This window comes from Poecilia mexicana, unplaced genomic scaffold (assembly GCF_051168715.1).
Source record: "Poecilia mexicana isolate PSO_F unplaced genomic scaffold, ASM5116871v1 scaffold_22, whole genome shotgun sequence".
Lineage (NCBI taxonomy): Eukaryota > Metazoa > Chordata > Actinopteri > Cyprinodontiformes > Poeciliidae > Poecilia > Poecilia mexicana.
Window position 1 is genome coordinate 21,864,904 of NW_028263391.1, and position 21,277 is coordinate 21,886,180.

Sequence of the window (21,277 nt, forward strand, 5' to 3'; positions counted from 1 at the left end):
ACTGAACTTTAATCAAAAACACGTGACCAAGCTGGAGCCTGAAGCTGCATTTAAAACGTGGGTCAATGAAGTTTTAATGAATTTAGTTGAAACAGCTGTTTTCCAGAGTTTGGGGTTTCTTTTTCTGCTAGTTTTCACTTTGGTTTCAATTCAAATAAACGCTTTTGATAAGGTTGTAGTACAAACATTGAATAAAAACAAAATCTCACATTATGGTCGTCGGAGAGGGACGTTTTATTCACAGATAAGAACATTTCAGGCCCTTGCAGAGCAGGATATCAGACGCCAAACTCTGTCCTGGGCGGCTTTTCAAGTGCAAGAAACCCTTTGGCAAAAAGCTGAAGTCACATGGAGACGAGGACTGCAGCACCTCCGCTCTGTCCCATCTGCATTTCATTTCTCGGCGTTTGTATTTGGCCTTTGGCTGTCACTGAAAAGGGATTTTTCTACTTTGGTGTTCCCTGAATTATTTGTACAGCTGGGCCGAGTCCGGATAGGATTTGATTCTTCTCTTGCTCGGCTGCTGGATCAGGACACAGAAAAGTCTCAGTGACCGTGCCATTTCCAGGGCGATTGACATCACACAGTCTCCCACTGCTAGCTTTCCCTCCCAGCATGCAATTTCACATGTTTACAGCTTCGTCCCGTCTCTTTTTATTCCAACTCCCCTCATGTTACTGGTGGGCATCCAGTCAGGCTCCGCTGTCGTCCTGCAGACAGAGAACGGTCTCTAAACGCTTCGCCCTGATGGCGGGAAGCTGTTCATACATGTCAAAGCCGAGCTGGAGGTGCTGTTGGGTCAGACGGAAAAGAAGCAAGTGGTTCTTCAACACCTGGAAATGAAAAACAGAGTGAGAAGGATGTGAGGAAAGCAGCAGGTGTTCGTCTTTATCTGCTTTTCCCTGCATGAGACAAAGGAGGACAGAGACTTAAAGTGACCTCCTGAAATTACCGTGGAGAAGAATAACAAACTTCTCCACACAAATTGGTAAATCCCCCACACCGAGAAAAATACATATTGAATACTTCCAAGATTTTTCTCAGTTAAAGCTGCAGCAACGTTTATAAAGAATTTGCTTTTTACAGTATAATGTGAGAGAAATAATCTGAAAAAAAAAAACAAAAAAAAAAAAACAATCTCAACTTCCTCCATGAGCTACTATTGCTGCCTGAAGAAATTCACCGCTCCCGACCAAAAACAACCAATCAGGAGCAGGAGGAGGGTCTTAGCGCTGTCAATCAAGCTTGTGTACATGCTGCTAAACAAATTACCATTACAGGAAAACAGTTTATCTGCTGTCAGTAGCGGCTATGCTAGCTGCAGAGAAGCAGAAGTCAAATGAAATGGGATGATGTGCAGCGCCACACGAAGGTGATTGGCAGCGTTATGACCCTCCTCCTGGATCTGATTGATTATTAAGTAAATAATTTCCTTTTTTTAATACTAATAAGACATTTTACCCATAGCTTGTGTAAAATAATCTGACAGTGGAACTAGTAGTTTTTCATCAATATTGAGGAATTATCGATTTAAAACAAGCGCCTAAATATTGCTGAAAAGATACTTCAAAGTTAGCTTTGTCTTATTTCAAGTGTACTGAAATATTTGCACTAGAAACTGGAACAAATATAGATGCTTCTTTTAGACATGGTTTTTAAAATCATACTCAGTTGCATATTTCCTTTAATCTGCACTACAAAAACCCAACAATTTACCAAGTATTTTTGGTCTACTGCAAACATCTTATAATCCGCCAGTGGAACTTTTTAAAATTAATTAGTTACTTTAAATGAGCTCTTAAATCTTCCTGAAAAGTTACTTGTAAGTTAGTTTTGTTTTACTTTGAGATATTTGCACTAGAAACTGGACTGTTTTTGCAGTGTGGTGAACATTTCAGCTGAAAATCACGTCTTTTCACTCATCCTTGGATCAAAATGTCTGACATCAACCTTTTTCATTTCTTCGACGCGACTTTTATCTCACTTGTCCTCAGCGCCCTTCTGCACATCGCTCTCCCCTCTTTGAGTTTCAACTCTTGTTTTACATGTTTTTGTCCGGCTGAAGACTCAAACGCCTTTTACAAATCACTTCACCCAAACACAGACACTCCTGCACTCTTCCTGATTCTCACACGAACGCTTGAACGCATCAGGAAGACATGAGCTTCGGTGCTTCAACCAAGGACAACAACATGCGGAACGGATACGCTCCGACTCGAGCCACGGGCGTTTTTCACCCACAACTACAGGAGTGAAGGGCAAAAATAATCAGCATTGTGTCGGCTGAGTTACTGTTTATTCATAATAATTTGTTTCAATAAGCTTTCCAAATGCAGTTTGAATCTGATTTTCATAAAATACTGAATCGGCTGTGAGGCCAGAAGCCGTCTGGGATGAATACATTTTTTCAGTCAGTCACTAAATGTGATTACAGCGGGACCTAATGAGATGTCATGGAGGAGCTGGTGCATAAAATGAGGCAAATTAATTATTATTATAACTATTCTTACATCATAACCTTGTCTAACCACGCACAGATCCATCTAAATAAATCAGAATTTAAACACAAAGTTAAATTCTTTCAGCTCAAAAAGTGAAAACTCGCATTCATTAAACACAGCGACATATTTCAAGTGTTTATTTTTGTTAATTTTGATGTTTATGCTCTATAGCTAATTAAAATCTGGAATCTTATTTCTTTTTCAAGTACAGTATTACATAAGACCAATAAAAATGTATATAGAAATGGACCTTGGCAACTAAATTAAAGGCAAAACTTTCATCTGAACAGTAAAAGTTTGGACCACTGAGTAACAGTTCAGGTTTTTTTTATCTCTTTGCTCTAAATAAGATGCAACACCGGGAATGTGGCAGTTCTGGATCATGACCCGGTTCTGTCTAAGTGCTGTTAATACCATGCTCCACTTTTTCCTTCCTCTCAACTTTCCCATAATTTGATTGGATGCAGCATTCTGTGAACCTAGCTGAACGTTTGTGGTTTTAACACAACATTTCTCTTTTGAAAACCCTTTTTAAGTGTTTTATATATTTTCTATTATATTATTTTCATATGGAAGATTATCAGGGAAAATCTAGACTTAACTCTCAAATCTACCAAATTAATTTGGGACGGGCTTTGAGTGTGTATAAAGTTTACAAATCCTATAAAAAAGAAGAAACAGTTGTGATTATTTTGCCAGCAGCATAATTGACATGAAACTGATTATTTTTTTGTTTGGAGTTTTATATAATGATTTTTTTTTCTTGGAAATTAAACATTTTTAAAATTCAGAAATTTCCAAGATTTTTTCTATAAAATTTCTGATATTAATCTCAAAAATGGTGAATTTTTTTCTAGCAAATGTTCAACATTCGAAACTCTTCCATAATTTCCTTATGGAAAAATCATCAGATTGAATACTTCAAATCTATCACTTAATGATATAAATCTGTACAGTGTATTAATTTGGATTGAATTACTAAAATAAACTTTTTGATCATATCCTAGGTCAGTGTGTGTTTTCACTGCAGAACTAAAGAGACCAGCAAACAAACTGTAGATGAATAAATAAGAATAAAACTAAGCTGTGATATCAACACACAGCAAGAAAAACTGAGAAGTGAGGTCAACGAGCTGAGAAACATTGGAAAACAAACTCGTTTTCCACAAATGTGGGGAGAGGCTGAGAGGCCAGAGTCGATGAAATCAATGAACACCTAAAAGCAGAGGAAGAGCAGAGCGAATAAAAACAAGGAGACGAGTGCAGGAAGAGTAGGAGTACCTCATCAGTCAGGTAGTAGATCTTCCTCAGCATACTCAGTCGAGCTGCTTCGACCTCCTGCAAACAAAACATTTGAATCCAAGTCGCAAGGAGTCGTCATCATAAACCGGAGAAATGTCGGTCAAATTTAACAACAGGAAACAAACCGGTGCAGCAAATCTACATGGCATCCTTAAAAATTACATTATTCTATTGATTAATCAGAAACACAAAGGACATTCTGCTAATCTTTTTTAAACAATATTGGAACTGAAAGATACAATTAAACAACTAAATTCATTGTTTTAAACAAAAAAATGTAACATTTTATTGTCTAAAATACAATAAAATGCCTTTCCTGTAGTGAAGACTTGATCATTTGTAGCAAAAGACACATCTAGACTTAAAAAACTTCTTCTAACATCAACATGCGAAAATCTTTCTGCTTGACTTAAAATCAAGGGCTAATCTATTGATTATTGTTTTCCTTAAACTGCTTCATAATTGGAAAGCAAAAGGTAGATTTTTCTTTGTTAGAATTTTAACCAGGCGAAGATAAAACTGAAGATTTTTGCACCTCAAATGCAAAATATACATATTTGTTGAACAGTTTTGACTTATTTACTGCTGTTGAGTCAAACTGCTGTGTGATGTTTTCCTTCCACTTCACACTCACGTTGTGTCGCATAAAATTAAAGTTTGCATTCCAGAGGTGTGAACACTTTTTCAAGAGACTGTAGAAACCCAGTGGAAAGACCAGAAACAGGATCGAAGCGACCAATGAGGTCAGCTCCGTCTGAGACAGCCAGGTGCAAGACAAACTATTATCACTCCCTGACAGCAGCTCTCACCCTTCATTCGGTACAGAGCAACACTAAAACGCTGCAGGAAAACACATCAACATGCGTTCTTCCTCAGGTAAACCTACAGTCGCAATATCTTTTAATAAAACACATAAAAATGTACTTTACATTTGTTTTAATTGAGTTTTTGATTGTTTGTTTCCTCTTACACACTGTTAATATCTTTCTTGTTGTAAAGATTTGTTTATATATATTAAAATTAAAACATTTTTTTGTATTTTTAAAAACTTTCATCCTGAATGTTTAACCCTGTAGCAGCAAAAGATAATTTATACGTGAGTTTTTTTATAGCATCACGTATAAATTTGTACATTTATACTGGTGCCCTCTGGTAGACGATTTTAATACTACAAGTGGCAAAAGATTTTTGAGTGAAATTTGAGTTTTCCGGGAGTAAAAATTCACTTTTCTGGAATAGTTAGAAAAACTAAAAAGCCAAAACATAAATAACTTAATGATATAAATAAAGTGGGTAAAATGTGTAATGTGTAATACTTTAGGTATATAATTAAAATGGAATGTATTTACAAAGTGATTAGATTTGAATGTATTAATTATACATGTTTTGACTAGATTTTGAAATCAGTTTTTGTTGCATATTGTTTATTTAACTACATACTACAGCAACAATCATGCTATTAAAGCATTTTTTTTTCAAGAAACAACTGTTTTGACGTATTTTTCTGTTTTTAAAGGAGTTTCTCTCCATGTCTGATTTGGAAAAAGTTGATCAATGATGGAGCAGCTATGAAAACTGAAGGCAGTATCAGTGGGAAACTTAAACCCAAATGGAGAAACATTCCACGAAACGAGGAGCGTTTAAAGGCCCGAAGAGCCACCGAATGCCAGGATATGAAGAAGTCGTTATCAGCAACAGGAAGAAGACATTAAAACTCATCTAAATGTCGACTCTGTGAGTTTTTAATTTGGTGACATCATGTAAAATCCCTGAGGTCTGATCCAGCCTCTGATTCACTGCAGCAACAGCACCCACTGGATCGGAAATAATTACACGGTTTGCTTTAAGCTCACCTCACCGTGGCGTGTAAAAATAACCAAATTAAAACCTGGATCATGTGGCGACACGACTACATGTTCCCTTTTAAAGGGAAATAAAGATTTTTAGCCCAGTCTGGGAAGAAAATAATTTGATTAAAATTTACTCCAATCGATTAGCGAATAACGTCCACTTAGTCTTTCTGTTAGTGTGGCAGTTTGGCCTCCATCCAGCAGAGGGCGCCCTAAGGGCATCCAGCTGTTACAGAAACAAAGCTGGCGGTCATGCCAGAACAGTTTGGGATTAAAAATGCACTTTGTGCAGTTTTGTTTTGTAATACAAACACTCAACAAGCTCCTTAAGTTAAGTTTCACTCCTAATAGCGCTTATTAATATTTTATTATATACATTTACATCAATACTTTCATTATTATTTATTTTTTATTGGAGCCTTAAAACAAAATTTCATTTAATTTGTAAATTTTTTTTAAACGTACAACTGAATAACAATAAACTCCGTCTATGTCTATTTAGTGCCAACTTCTCATTCAAAAATGATTGATGTGCTATGAAGACAAAGATGTAAAGACAGAAAAGTGGAGGAAATAATACAGAAAAATTGCAACATGATAGAAAAACAACATGATTTTGATGGATGTGGAGCGTTAATGCACTGGAGTGAGCAGTATTCAACAGTATGAATATTTCCAATCATGGGGAATTATGTGCATTTTATTCTTTTCATGTTTTATTTTTCTATTCAGCAATTTAAGAAGTTCTTGTTTTGTTATATTTTATAAATATGTCTAGGTTTAATAATATGAGAAAACAAATTTCTTCTTATTTAGTCAGTATTTAAAACAACTGAAAATAATGTTATTATGAAAAATTTGGCCCTTCTTGATACAAGAGAAAACTCAATTAATCATTAGCTGATGAGATCAATCGACTTTAGATTAACTCAATCGAGGACTCACAGATCTAACCCATGTAGATACTAAACTACCATAGACATGTAAAGAGTAGACACCACACTGGCTGCTCTGGCAGGAAATATGGCGGCCATCTTGGAGTGGTCGTCCCTCCTACTTGGCTAAACCAAAACAGCAGAAGAAGCCTCAGCACTGCTGGATATTCTTGTTCAAATCAATGGACTATTGACGTGATGACTGCGGTGTTAACTTTTATATGTTAGATGAACAAATTATTGTTTATATTTAGTGAGCAGAATATTACTATCCTGTATTTATGTCCACCAGCAAAACGCCAGCTAATATTAGCTGTAGTGCTTGGTGTAATACACTATGAAGGTTAACTATTTCCTAACACTGAATTAGATTATCTGACACAAGAGCGCCACCTTAGAAAAACAATAATATTATATATATTATTATAAATATGACCAAGATGTCAGCAACAATAGGCAAGAGCATCTATTCTTTATTATGTCTGTGGACTAAAATGTGCTGTACCTGCACCGCGGCATCCTGGGAGAAGACGAAGGAGTTGATGTGAGACACGGCAACCACATATAAGACGGGACACCAGGACAACTTCAGGGTTCCCGTCACTAAAGCGCGAAAGTACAGGCGAAGAAGAGGGAGGGAGTCTTCAGGCGGCGAGGTGAACCGCTCGATGGGGACGGACAGCTTCAGGTCAGGAGAGAAAACATCAGGTTACAGCAGGTTGTTTTCACATTTAAAAAGCAGGTGGTGACCATACCTGGTCCAGAGTGACACCCAGCGATCTCAGCATCCCCACATGTTCTCCAAAAACAGCCAGCCTCATGGAGGCGCTGTACCTCCTCTGCAGAGGAAGGAGAACCCAGCAGCCAAACAGCCGGTCTCCAAACGACACGGCTTCGTACTGGGCCAGGAGGGCCGAGTACAGGTCCTGGAAGGAGGCCAGGCCTGGAGGAGGCACATCCAGGTCCAAAGAGTCCAACCTGGACCCCCTAGAAGCAAAGAGAGAAACGTTTACTCTAAGGCTGCAACTCACGATCATTTTAGAAATCAATTAATCTATAAATTAATGAGATTGGAAGTTATATTCATTTAACCACTTGAGCATATTTTATACAATATGAGAGATACATTAAATTATAAAGCAACTATAGATAGTATAGTTGCTTTCTTAAATAAGAAAATGAACATTTTATTGCCTAAAATGCGGCTGCATAGCTTTCCTTCAGTAAATCTGAACCAGGTGAAGCTAAAACTGCCCTGAAGTTTTTTCTTTCACCAAATGGTCTTTTTTGAGTCGATATCCTCCAGTTAACAATCAATTCATTGCTAAATTAATTAACACTTATTTTAATAATTGATTAATCACGATTAATCCAACCAATCGTTTCAACTCTTGCTTATTCGGAGACTGCAGTGTATTTAAGGTGAGTCGCTCTCACCTGGTGAGCAGCCTGAACAGACCCCAGGTCAGTCTCTGAACGGGTCTCTCCAGGAACAGATCGCTGGAACAGAGGAAGACGCAGGAAAGGCGGGCGAGTTTGGCGACAGGAAGGACGACCTGCAGATGAAGAGAAGCACCAGAACTAATCAGTATTGAAGACAATAACTTTACATGAACTGAACTACTGGCTGCATGATATAAAGATGTAAAATATTTATTTTCTTATTTTAAAAAGAAAGTTCATTATTTATTTGTATCTTCTAATGTATTTTACAAAAAGGCTTAAGTGGTTAAATGATGAATTTGCATAACGTGCCAATTTCTTTTATCCTATTAATTGGGGGTGCACTGATTTATTGGTGTCGATTTCCTGATCGGCCGATACTTACATGTGAAGTCGATCTTATCCACTGATCTCATCTACCTCAGCAAACATCTAAAATTCAACCTGGTTTCCTTTGAGAGAGCTTTGACTGACAGACCGGCCCACTGGGTCATGTCTGCATGTTTGTATTTAACAATAGTCACTCTGCTGTAACCAACACAGCAACTTTCTTGCTATATTTGGTGACATTTCAGACAAAAAAAATGCTATCGGCCAGCCTTTTAAAGATTGGTAATCGGCGATGGACCAAAAAACTGCAATCGGTGCAGCCCTACTCTTAATCAGAATAATGGATTGCAGCCATATCGAAAGCCTGAACTTTGACCAAAATATGAAAATCCCTTCAAGTCCTTTTAATAAAAATCGTTATTAAGATTTGACTTGTACCTTCAGAGCTTCTTCCCTCCAGACTTCCAGCAGCAGCAGCCACTGCAGACAGTGGGTCACCGCCTGCAGAGATCCATGAGGCAGCTCCTCCACCGCCAGCCCTCCGCCGTCAGACGCCCCGGCCCGCTCGTACAGCCCGATCAGCGGGATGAACGGCCAGTCAGACGGGAGCGTGGGGCCGGTGAGCTCCGGGAGCAGATGGGACCCGATCCAAGGGTTGCGCCCCAGGAAAACGTCCCGGGATGTGATTACTGATTGCTCCAGGTGGGCCAGGTGGGTGAGGTAGCAGCCTCGTATGGAGGGCAGCTGGGTGCAGGCTTCTCTCAGGAGAGCGCCGACAGTCTGGAGGGAGGGAGACGTCTGATGAAGCTGCGTGTGGAGCTGCAGTTCCCCGAGCTCCACAGCCTCTGGTCCGCCGCTGTGGCCCTCCCTGCAAACCAACACAGAAACTAAAGTCATTAGTCATTACCTAAACGTGAGAATATCTAAATGCTGAAATCAGACAGGTTTGGCTCTAGTTACTAGAGCTGAAACAATTAATCTAATTGTTTCTGAACTGATTATTTAAATAATTGTCATATTAATTTAGTAATTGATTAATCTTTAACCGGAATAATCAGACTCTAATTTCACTAAGATAACTCCTGAAAACACTGAAAACTGTTGATTTCGACTTTATAACAAAATAAAGCCGAGCTGCTGGTGTCACTTTAACCGATGGTTTAATTTGGCCTCTAATCCGTTGTCGCTTCTCCACTGCTTTAAGCTACGTTAGTAAGCTGCAGCTTCTGGTCATTATTTCCACCACATTTGAGTCAAATAAATCCAAAGAAGTGCTTATTGAAAATACTGGAGCTTTAGGTGAAGAAATGCTCTTTGTTAGATTCTCATAAGCATGAGAATCTTAATTTAACAAGGAAAAGATAAATGAATCCAGACTGTACTCTGCAATGCAGCTGTATTTCTCCAAAAGTAATCATGCCTTCTTTTCTAACGACTCTGCTCATTTAAAGACGGCTACACAGAGAACGGATGAGGCTTCCTGGAAGCTTTTCAATGATTAAACTGAGAAAATTAAAGGTCTGGCTTACGATATAAAGTCCTTGCTGAAGATAACAGTGGAAAGCAGCTCGTGTGCCAGGTATTCACTGCCTGGAAGTAACCAGGGAAGAAGCACCAGCGCCACCTGGTGGTAAAGTGAGGCATGTTTGGCTACTTCAGGCTCAACTGGAACCTGAAAATATAAAAATAAAGAGCAGAAATACGTAAAATATATGAGCAAACTATTTGTCCTGCAGGTTTGGACTTTGTGTTCACTCAACAGCTGAGCAGGAGTTGGGTTTAAATTGAATCCAGACTCACCAGTCTGTGCGCCAGCCGGAGCAGCAGGTACAGGAAGTGATGTTCGTGGCGAAGCAGCCAGGACCTGCTGTGGGACAGAGTGGGCGTGGCCTGGCTGCAGCTGCGCAGATAACCAATCACAGGCTCTGACAGCAGGAGGCCTGAGAACTGCAGAGGTGAGGAATGGATCAGAGCTGAAAGCATTGTTAAATCTGAGGCCCAAAATGGAGAAAACATGAACCAGAATAAGTAATATTGCAGAACTAAAATGAAATGTCAGATTTTTTTTCATTCTAGATGTGATTTTAATTCACTTTCTTCTCTAAAAAAGAGACTACAAATGACAGAAAATATTTGCAAAAGTGGCTTTCATTTCAATCATCCTCTATGTGAGTTGTGTGATGGAATATTAGAGACAGGCTCTGAGAATTTTTAACTCTGATAAGGAATTAGCAATTAGCAAAAAAAAGAAGAAAAAAGTTGTTTTTCTGAGAAAAAAGATTCAAAAGTTACGAGAATCTGACCTTTCAACAAAATGGACTCAGTTGTTTACACAGTTTTTTAAAAGTCCTACTAGTGATAGTAATTCAATGCTGATGTGTTAAAAGATCAAGTATTTCTATTAAGCATCATCTTTAAATCTTATACCAAAGTATAACTTCACAAGATGCTAACAAAAAATAGTAAATCTTTGTTATTTTTTGTTCCCATCCATCCATCTATCTTCTCCCACTTATCCGGATTTATTAATTTACTATTTTATTCTAACATCAGAACTTTATTCTAGTCATATTATGACTTTATTCCTGTAATATTTTAACTTCTGTCTTCTGTTGGGATCAATCAAGTATTTTGAATTTGAGAAAAATTCCGATTTTCCAAAATCTTAAAAAAACGAAATCGAAGTCAATTTATCGCCAACACGAATGCGTAGATAACATGACATAGATCTACCTTCCTACTGAGACCTTTATGGATCTCTGTAATGGTTTCAAAGACGAGTCCCAGTCCCATCAGGAGAGGGAAGGGAGAGCCGGGAGCTGCCAGTCCTGGACGATCCCTCCATCCTGAACACGCCAAACCAGGGAGGCTGGGCGCGATCTCTGGGCTGTGAGGACTGGACTGAAGGTTACACACAACCGAGGACGACCTAGAGTAAACACAAGAGCGTGTTGAATAAAAACATTCCTGAAAAACCGTTTCTGTGTGGTCGCTACTAGAGCGTTACCTGAGATTCTTCACCAGGTTTTGCACAACATCGTGACACAAGAGAGGCAGGAGAACCTCCGACGTCAGGAGCTCCAAGTCCTGAAGCGTCTCCACTGGCTTGAAGCAGGTCTGAGGAAAACAGTTTTAGTATTAACTGTGCAAATACAGGCAGTCTATAGTCTGTATAGATCATGTTAATAAGAGAAAAACTCTGAATAACTTAAAACACCCATTTCTTGTTTCTAAAAATAATTGCAGTTGTATGTTGTGAAATTACGATGGAGTATTAAAGCCATGCTGGAAGGTTTCTTATTACGAGAAGAAAGTAAAGTCATAATAATGTGAGGATAAAGTCATATTACCAGAATAAAGTTGTATTATTATGAGAATGAATTCATAATAACACAAGAATAAAGTTGTAATGTAATCAGAGTGAAGTAGTCGTTTCATAAAAATAATTCCAACATGACTGAGTTTATTTTGAAGAAAAACCCCGAACTTGCCAAACTTATCACATCAGATCTTGATAACGCTACCGAAGCTTTTTCATCATAAAAACAACTCTTTTCTCGTATTGCACCTTTATTATTATGACATTATTGACATAATTTTAAAAAGTCTTAGTCCGGTCCTAATACTTCATATCATGGAAAATAAAAATGTTCAAATAAATAATTAAAAACCCAAATTTCCAACAGCTTCCAGGTAAGCGTACCTGTCTGGAGAGCTGCTGGTAGTGAGCTTGTAGGTAGACTAGATAAGCAGGTATCAGAGTCAGGACGCCGTCTCTCTGAACTGGATTATCGAGGCCTTTGACTACGCCCTTCAAATGTCCCAACAGGAGCGGCTGCAAACCAGTAACGTGACCCCAGGACACGGGCGGCGGAGGCGGACACTCCTCTCCCTGAGCTCTGTGGAAACAACAGAGACAGCAGCATGTAGATGTGGGACTTTCATCAAATAAGGTCAATGTAGCCGCCTTGTCCCTCCTCAGTACCTGACCATGCCGGCCTGCAGCTCCTGATGGCAGCCAGCCGTGTGTGTGACCTGTGTGAGAAGAGACAGCAGAGCGGAGAGACGGTGCAGCTGCAGAGGATCTGAGGTTGACAGGATGCTGTTGAGAGCCTGCAGCGTCCGAACCAAGGCTGGGTACAGGTCTCTGGAGAGAGAAAAAATGGCCGACATCTTCAAACAACTTGTTGATTAATAGTTTATTGGATTAAGATTAGTTCCAATCAAGGCTCTGATTGGCTTAGAGCTTCTTTTAGTGTTGTAGTTTGGCCACCATCCAGTAGAGGGCACCACTGGTCATCCTTAAGCGGAGAAACAAAGAAATATAAACACTCAACAAGCTCAAGCTGTTTCTGCCGTACAGTCTGAAGACTGAATATCTTCCTGTTCAATTTTCATCTTTTCTTTTTCTGTTCAGCTGCCAGAGGTTTACATTTTGCTATATTTTCTAAACATGTCTAAGTTAAATAATGTGAACCCCCCCCCACAATTTTCTGTTACTTCCATCAGCACTTAATAGAGTTGACAATTAAAAAATAAAATATATATAGATGTGTTTTTTCTTTTTTTAAATTCAGCATATTATGAAAAATTAGCCCTTTGTGTTTTGAAAAGACGGTCTCTTAGAATTCTGCCGGGGTTGCTAGGTAACTGTGGTTGCTAGGTAACTGTGGTTGCTAGGTAACTGTGGTTGCTAGGTAACGGCGCAGCGCACATAGAATGTGACTTAACTATAGGGAGGCTTTTTGAAATGGCTCATTTTCCAGACACCAAAACACATGAACTTATTACCAAAAACCATCTGGGTGGTTTTTTTAAGCATTTGGGTTGTTTTTAAAAGCAGTTGAGTCCTAAAAGCAGAACAAAAACTTGCAACAAATGATTTTTTCTTTTAACTTTTCCAAATTTACTCTCACAAGTTGCACTAATTAATGTTTTCCATTGGACACTAATTTAGTGAGTTCTCTTCTCTGTGGTTACCTTTATCATGACTGAATGAGTACACTGAAGTTTCATAAAATACACAGCAAAAAAAAAACTATTGTAGCATTTCTGCAAAGATTTGTACCTCAAGCAGCCACTATAAACAGAAAGTAGCTCACATGTACAGTTGGCAGGCTTGTCCGTAGGCGGCTGCTGCAGCCCACAGCCTGTAGGCCTCCGTGGCGATCCGGAGGGCCTCGTTTGGCTCCATCAGCAGCTCATTGGGCTCGGCACTCAGGAGGCAGGACAAGCGCTCCCGCACTCCCAGGGAGTTTAACTGGAGAAGAAGAGCAGACGTGATGCATTTAAAATCAAGGCAAACTCATCAAAGGTGAAAAATAAGAAACAAATTTAAGCCACACGTAAGAAGGAAAGTATTACGTTTCTAACTTTAAAGCAGTAAAAATGTGATGAAAATGAACTGATGAAGCAATCTTTGACATCTATGCAGGGTTTGTAGACTTTTCAGGCAGCAGAAAAACAATTTTCAATTCACTGTTATATTATTACTGTTATTTAATGCATTTTGATAGTTTTCTACATTCTACAGGGGGAACTAAAATACAACAAAATCTTATGTTTTGAAGTGTCTCTTTCAGAGACCTGACTGGTCTGAGAAAGTTATAAAAAAATCTAAAAACAAAATGTTCTCACTACGTTTTCTGGCATTCAGCAAATAGAAATAATTTTAGTAATTCTAACAAACCCAAAACAAGAGAAATTTGATCAGTTTTAACTTCAAACAGTGAGAATAATTATCTTCAAATCTCTGGTTTCAACTGTAAAGAACGTTTACAGGGTTTGGAGATTAAAGACTTTCCAAACCTTGAAATCACCTTGAAATCCAAGCATTTTGATTTGACTTACCAATCTGGCGCATGCATGTCTCCCAGACGTCGCCAAAACCCTCAACAGCTTCATGGCATCGGCCACAGGACGTCCGTAAACAGACGGAGGACTGAGGGCTGATGGAGACGTCCAGGAAGTGGGAAGGAACTCGGACATCACTGTCTCCATCAGACGAGGACAGTCCAACACCTGAGTGAGACGCAGCACAGCGTAATCCAAACGTCCCGCGTGTGACTCGCTTTCTGTTGCTCATGTTCGTCTTACCTGGGCGGCAGACCATGAGGAGTGCCGTGCGACGCGCGTCAGGACGTGCAGGACGTCCTGGACCGCGCGCGGGGACGGTCGGACCACCTCCAGGATGTAGCGCAGCCTGGGCAGGAGCTTCATCCTCAACAAACCCTGAAACACGGACAGATTTTATCTGCAGAACATAAAAAAGTTACTAAGATAAGATAAGACAAAGCAGAGTGTTACCTTAACGACATCCTGCCTGGCAACATCATAATCACTCTTCCTTTCTTCTTTCTCCTTGGCTGTCTCCCTCACGCTTTCATCCAGCCCTTCGTCCTCCTCATCTTCCTCCTCCTGTGAGGATGGCAGCAGCGGGAAACACGCCAGGCCACGAAACCAGGAGAAGGTGCAGTCCAAGCACTCCTGAAACAAACCGGAGCGTCGAAAAGTAAAAATAAAATCTCCTAATATTATAACTTTATTCTCCTAATATTACGACTTTAATCTGGTTATATTGGGACTTTATTCTTGTAATAATATGGCTTATAGTATTTAAAATATACTGCTCAAAAAAATAAAGGGAACATTTCACTTTAATTTTGTGTGTGGCTCCAAATCCAGGCCTCCATTGGTTAATAAATTTGATTTCCATTGATGATTTTTGTGTGATTTTGTTGTCGGCACATTCAACTTTGTACAGAACAAAGTATTCAATGAGAATATTTCATTCATTCAGATCTAGGATGTGTTATTTGAGTGTTCCCTTTATTTTTTTGAGCAGTGTATTATGTAATATAACATTATAATTAAAAAAAAACATAGTCCAAGTAAATAAAAGCTGTAAACAAGATGGCGGACTAGACGTGATGAAATCTCTGTGAACCATTGAGACTCAAGGAGTGAATGGGTGAAAAATAAATCACAATTTTCCACAAATTAAACCTTCAAAACCCAAAATTCAATGAACTGATCAAATCAATTTATCACCCTACCCTGAGTATTTAAACTCAAAGATGCATTATGAATGAGCCAGGACGATGTTTGCAGTAATCTCTGTGTATCTGGATCTTACTTCATCTTCTGCACACACAAGCAGTGCTTTGAGCGCATGCACGGCTGCAGACATCACTCCTTCGATGCTGTCGTCCAGCGCAAAGCGGAGCAGGAAGAGCAGACCGGCATCGAGCAGCGTGGACGTCACGCTGCCTTTCAGAACCGACTGGTACACTCCACCTCGCGCCTGCAGGATAAAAAGTAAAACTGGGTCTCTGCAGGTTTCCTTGTAGCTATTAATCACTCCATGTGCTGGTTTTTATACTTTAGTGAGGATGCAGGCAAGAGTGTTGAGAGCCAGACTTCTTTGCTGGATGAGCTGACTGCGAGACAGAAGGAAGAGCTCCTGCAGGGAGTAACCGGCTCGCTGGGGGAAGAGCCATAAGTCATTGTCAGCGCGACACAGATAAAGATAGTCGTTGTATGTTTAATGCCACAGACCCCGGGCTCGTCTCCATGGTGGTGCAGGCCTAAGTGGGTCGGCAGATCTTCTGAGGGAGGAATTAAGGTCCCAGTGAAGTCAAAACGAGCCTGCATGGCCTTTAGGATACAGAAAAAGAAAACATGTCGACTAATACACACCAGGGCTGAAACGATTAATCGGAATAATTGTGATTAATTGATTAATTGATGACTGAAAGAAGAGTCGACTAATTTAGTAATAGATTAATCATTAACTGAAGTATATAGACTCAAAAAACGAAATTTGCTTTAAAAAAAAAACATTTTCAGAGCAATATTTAAGCCAAAACTGTACAAACCCATATATATTTAGCATTTAAGATTATTAAAAAACTTTGTAAATATGTTCAACACAGTTTTAGCTTCTCCTGGTTCAAATTCTGAATTAAGCACCTTTAGCTGTCCAATTATTAAGAAGTTAATCCAAAACATAATCAACAGATCAGCCCTACTGATGCTCAGTCAAATAGAAAAGATCGAGCTTTAAACATGTGGACGTTCAGTTAGAAGTACTTTTAACTGCAGATGCATCCTTTGCATCAAGTGTGAAATGAATTCTACGCTATTCTAGTATAACATTTTTATTTAGAAAGGGAATTAAACTACTTGTTTATTTGCATCTTTGATTTATAATATTACGTTATGCTAAAAAGGGTAATTGTTGGTAAGAAATCTGCAGAATGTGCAATTTTTTCAATCCGATTAATTGATAAAATATTCAAATAATTTTTTGATTACAATAAAATAATTTATTTCAAGACAGCACTTCCATACCAATATCTCCTAAGTGAAACAAATAGCAGTAAAAACACTTAACATATGAATGTCCACAGATTTGAATGAATAAATCAATAAATAAAGAAGTTCAGTGGAGGTCATTGATTACCTTTCTGGTTCCTTTCTTTCTGGGTGAAGGCAAATCTCTCATCCACTCCAACTTCTCCGGCTCCAAGGTGTCCATGTGGATCCATTCCTTCTGGGGTTTCACCGGCAGGTCCTCCTCTGAATTCAAACATACCAACACAAAATGAACCAAAAAAGCCCAACAGACAAAGATAAATAAATATACAAGAATGAAGCAGATGCTTTAAGAACGAGCTGATTTGTTGTTTAGCTAATTAGTGAACACCTAGCAGCTTAGTTAATGTTTGCTGCTAGGTTGTAATGTCAGTGAAGAAAAATCAATTTGTAATGATTTAATAATAATTAGGGCTGGAACGATTAATCGGATTAATCATGATGAACTAATTTAGTAATCGATTAATCATTAACTGTTAACAGACTCATAAAAAAACAACATATTCAGTGCAGTATTTAAGCCAAAACTGTACAAAATACAAGAACATTTATCATTTCAGATAAAAAACACCTTCATGTGTAAATATGTCCTACCGATTAATAGTCAGAATAACCAACATAATAACCGATTATTTAAATAATCATTATAGCTATATATTATTAGTTGCCCTAATAATAATAATAATAATAATAATAATAATAATAATAATAATAATAATAATAATAATGTATTAGATGCACGATAAGATAATTAAAATTATAACATACCGTACATATTATTAATTAGTGAATTTTGGTACTTTTGGACCGTATTAGAGGGAGATTATTTAACTAAAATGTAAAATCTTACCAGTAAAAGGTGGTGATTTCACCTCGGTTTCCTCCTCCATCTCCGCCTCCGGTGGACTCTGACCCGACCCGGCAGCGGTTCTGCAGGATTCTCTGCTCTCTGTGTGTTCAGCAGGAGGACCTTCTTCGCTGCATGTACCTGCTGCTGCTGCTGCTGCGTGTTCAGACGAGGAACCAGGCGACACGGTACTCTGAGATTTACGAGATCTGATGAACTCCACCAGCCTGGGATCTGGGAAGGAGGTTTAACCGTCAATAAAATCTGTTTAAGTTCAGGAAATTAATTCAATGCAGACAATATTTTTATTTCAAGAGAATTTTACTTCTCACCAAGCTGAGATAAAAGCTTCTTTTGCTCCTCTAGAATCTCAGATTTGGACATCGCTTGGAGCTTCGCCTGGTTCTCCTGGTGGATCCTCAGGGTTTCTCCAGAACTGTCCGGACCCTGAAGGCCTTCACCGGACACCAGCCTAGAACCTGAACCCAAATGCATTTACACCTGCTTCATACACTATTCTCACAGTAAAATTCAAGCACTTTTCAAGCATTTTCAAGGTAAGTTTTCAAACTTTTCCAGCACCACACTTTGAAGGTAAAAAACATTATTGATAATTATTATTATCAATAATGTTTTGTTGTAGTATTTTACAGTAGAACTAAAACATAACAAAATTTTAAGTTTTGAAAAGTCTCTTTCACACATCCTGTCTGAAAACAAAATAAATTTAACGACAAAAAAATCCCCCAATTTCAATAATGTTGTTTAACATACAAAATATAATCCAATCTTATGTTTAATTACATAAATTAAATATTAAAAAAAAAAATTAAAAACTTTCTCACTAAGTTTTCTTTTCAAATAGAAATAACCTAAAACAAGAACATTTTAGTCTGATTTAATTTCAGACAGTGAGGTTAAATCAGTCTTTTTATCCAGTGTTTGTAAATATCTGGTCTCAACTGTAAATAATGCTTCACAAATTTAGGCTTTTATTATCAAACGGTAGATTGAACGTTATTACAAAACTGTGCAGTTTGAATATCAAGCACTTTCAATGAGACACCTTACAGAAATGCAAACATTTTTAAGGGTTTCAAGCTCCCATACAAACCCTGATAACAGGAATGTCAACGGAGAGATTTAGTGAAAGAAAGCAGCTTTTAGAGGAGTTACATCATCTGCTCACCAGCATCAGAACGGAGGATCTGATCTGTGGGTTCAGACGAAGATGGTTTCAGTGTTTTGTCCTCTTTTAGTCTCTGAGCTGCAATCTGACGAGCAAAGATGCTCCTCTTCCCTTTGGATGACGAAGACGGAACCTGGAGGTCCATTAGAACAGAACCAAATCCGCTTTATTTGTGTAAATATGCTTTGGTATTTATTTACAAAATATTAATCTCTAGTAAACACATTTCAATTTTGTTTGGGAATATATTACTCAAGTTTCATTTACCAACCAGTAAATGTATTAAAAAATGAAGAAAAATTACTTCAAACTGATGTATGCACTGCAAAACCAAGTAGTTTCTACTGCAAATATCTATAATGATAAAATAAGGTACTGGTTCCACTGGCAGATTATTTCACTTATAACAAGGGAAAAACATCTTGCTTTTTAAAAAATCAATACTAAAGAGTTATTGACTAAAAACAAAACCTTATATCTTGCTCAAAAGTTACTTATTTGGTAGTTTCATCTTACTTCAAGAATACAAAGATATTTGAAAAACTAGACCAAAAATACTTGGTAAGATAAAGTGTTTTTGCAGTGTGAATTCATGTATTTATAAGAAATTGGGACAATACCTGAGTGCTGGTTTCTGAGCGGTGCAGAACTTTTGGAAAAGCCAGGCCTGTAACCACTGGTAGAGATATTGTTGCACAGCTGGTGTCTCTCTCCTTCAAGTAAACAACAACTTCATGAGGCCCAAAGCAAAAACACTGATGCTTTTATTTCATTTATTAAACTTGACTAAATGTCTCAAGCGTTGAACGAAAGAAATGTTGTTACTGAAATTATAGTTATTCAGTTGAGCCCAAAAGAATTTAAAAACTACAGCAGATGCTTTTTTTTTTTAAATATAAATATGTGCAAAATCCTTACATTTTTTATTTTGACCCAACAATTTTGGCCTACATGACAAAAAGTTTGGAAACTGCTGGCTCATGTCTCCTTATTCAAACCTTTCAGTTGGATGATTTTTCAAGAAAACTCACCACAATCCTGGAGAGAACAGCACTGATGTGGGTGTCGTGTCTGTCCAGGCTTTCTCCAGCATCCTCATCCTCAAAAGTGACACGACTGGCTTTAAATCGAGACTTCTTAGGAGGGGCTGGTGTTAAAGACGGCAGCTGGTCTGGAAGATCTGCAGCAGTTGCATTCAAAAGTTTAATATTTCTACCGATAGAACTTTAAATATTGATAGCAATGGCTCGTTTTCAACCTTCTATGGTGACCACATCCTTCTGATTCTCGCTGCTGTCCGCTCCCTCAGCGTCTCCAGCCTCTCCCCTCCTCTTGTCAGGACGGCGGACCATAGAGGCGGCTGACGGTGCTCCGGAGGTCAGGAAGCGCTCCTGCTCCCTCAGGAGGTCCGCCTCAGAGTCGGTCGGTTTGGGACGTCGCAGCATCCTGCTAAAACACACAGAAGATGGCATGAAACAGGTGACATTAAACAGCTTTCTCTGGAAATTATTTCACATTAACCAGGCATGCATTTAGTAAAGAGATACTTAAATATGTATATAAAGAATTTAAAATAAAAGTTGACAGCAAAAAGTAACACACCCTGTGTTAATGCAGCAGAACACTGTGTTTTCTACACCCTTGATCCTAATGTATATGTGTTATTCAGAACTGAACCAAAAGCAGTGCAGACATGTCCTGTCATGTATTTTAAATATCTATATTGCCTTTTATGTTTCACAGTATTCTTTTTATTTCCTCACTTTTAGGCCATGTACCACATAGTATGTGGCAAAAAAGGAAACTAAATCAGTTTAAAGCAAACGATAAACTAGATGATTACAAAGATTGCTCACTTGTTTCCGTTATAATTATTAAAATAAATAGGTACCAGTAACATCTCTCTTTGCAAATAGTCTAATTCATGTCCAAAATAGTTGACTGTCATAGATGTTTTTGTTTTTTTTTTTACATTAAGCGTTGCGTCTGCTTCTTTAAATGAGCTGAAGCCAGTAAAAACAGTTCCTTGCTTTTTATGAAATGTAAAAGTTTCGGATCATCGTTCCGTTCCGAAATGATGTTACAGTTCATCAAGGTTCACATACAATATATGGTATAAAAACCCAGAAGCTCAATCTGATCGGGTTAAAAAAAACAAATTCTCTTTTTAAAATGATGTTGATGATGTTCTGTTTTCACGTGCAGCTTTCATCTGAGCGCGAGAGCAAACGTTGGGCGAAAGTTAGCTTTAAATCCTAAAGACTTTCCGGTTACAGACAAAACACCCCACAACTATACTCCAGTTCATCAAGTAACATCACACATTCATAATATTTCTGATTAAGATAGTGCTATCTAACCTTCATTAAGAGTTAAATCCTGGAGGATCCTAACCGAGGTTGCTAGTTCACACGGAAGGTTTTTAGTGTAGGACATCAGGCCCCTCCTTCAAAATAAAAGCACACCAAAGGGAAGAGTTGAAGAGTTGTTTTTGCTATAATGTG

General features: G+C 38.3%; 1 protein-coding gene across 2 annotated transcripts; it reads right to left on the reverse strand.

Annotated features, from left to right (window-relative positions):
* Positions 1-210: 210 nt before the first annotated feature.
* On the reverse strand, positions 211-21,223 carry rpap1 (RNA polymerase II associated protein 1). Of its 2 annotated transcripts, none has more exons than XM_014973399.2 (27): positions 21,134-21,223; positions 20,032-20,222; positions 19,805-19,953; positions 19,394-19,486; positions 18,774-18,906; positions 17,917-18,063; positions 17,588-17,818; positions 16,826-16,941; positions 15,919-16,017; positions 15,743-15,844; positions 15,497-15,664; positions 14,668-14,847; positions 14,458-14,592; positions 14,212-14,382; positions 13,464-13,621; positions 12,347-12,508; positions 12,065-12,260; positions 11,369-11,478; positions 11,095-11,290; positions 10,162-10,308; positions 9,891-10,033; positions 8,800-9,229; positions 8,026-8,144; positions 7,344-7,575; positions 7,094-7,270; positions 3,783-3,839; positions 211-833 (listed from the first exon to the last, which is right to left on the reverse strand). In XM_014973399.2, exons 2-27 carry the CDS (start codon positions 20,216-20,218, stop codon positions 693-695), a joined length of 4,179 nt encoding a protein of 1,392 aa, XP_014828885.2. In that variant the 5' UTR covers positions 20,219-20,222; positions 21,134-21,223; the 3' UTR covers positions 211-692. The 2 variants fall into 2 exon arrangements, with proteins under 2 accessions (XP_014828885.2, XP_014828886.2); XM_014973400.2 differs by having other exon boundaries at positions 20,032-20,219; positions 21,134-21,214.
* Positions 21,224-21,277: the final 54 nt, after the last annotated feature.

Bases quoted from the DNA above. Each gene is read 5' to 3' on its own strand.
- rpap1 (XM_014973399.2), bottom strand. From the start codon at position 20,218: ATGCTGCGACGTCCCAAACCGACCGACTCTGAGGCGGACCTCCTGAGG. The intron at 19,487-19,804 runs GTGAGTTTTCTT...GTTTACTTGAAG, and splicing joins CTGTTCTCTCCAGGATTGTG to GAGAGAGACACCAGCTGTGC. The intron at 834-3,782 runs GTACTCCTACTC...TTTCATTTCCAG, and splicing joins TCTACTACCTGACTGATGAG to GTGTTGAAGAACCACTTGCT.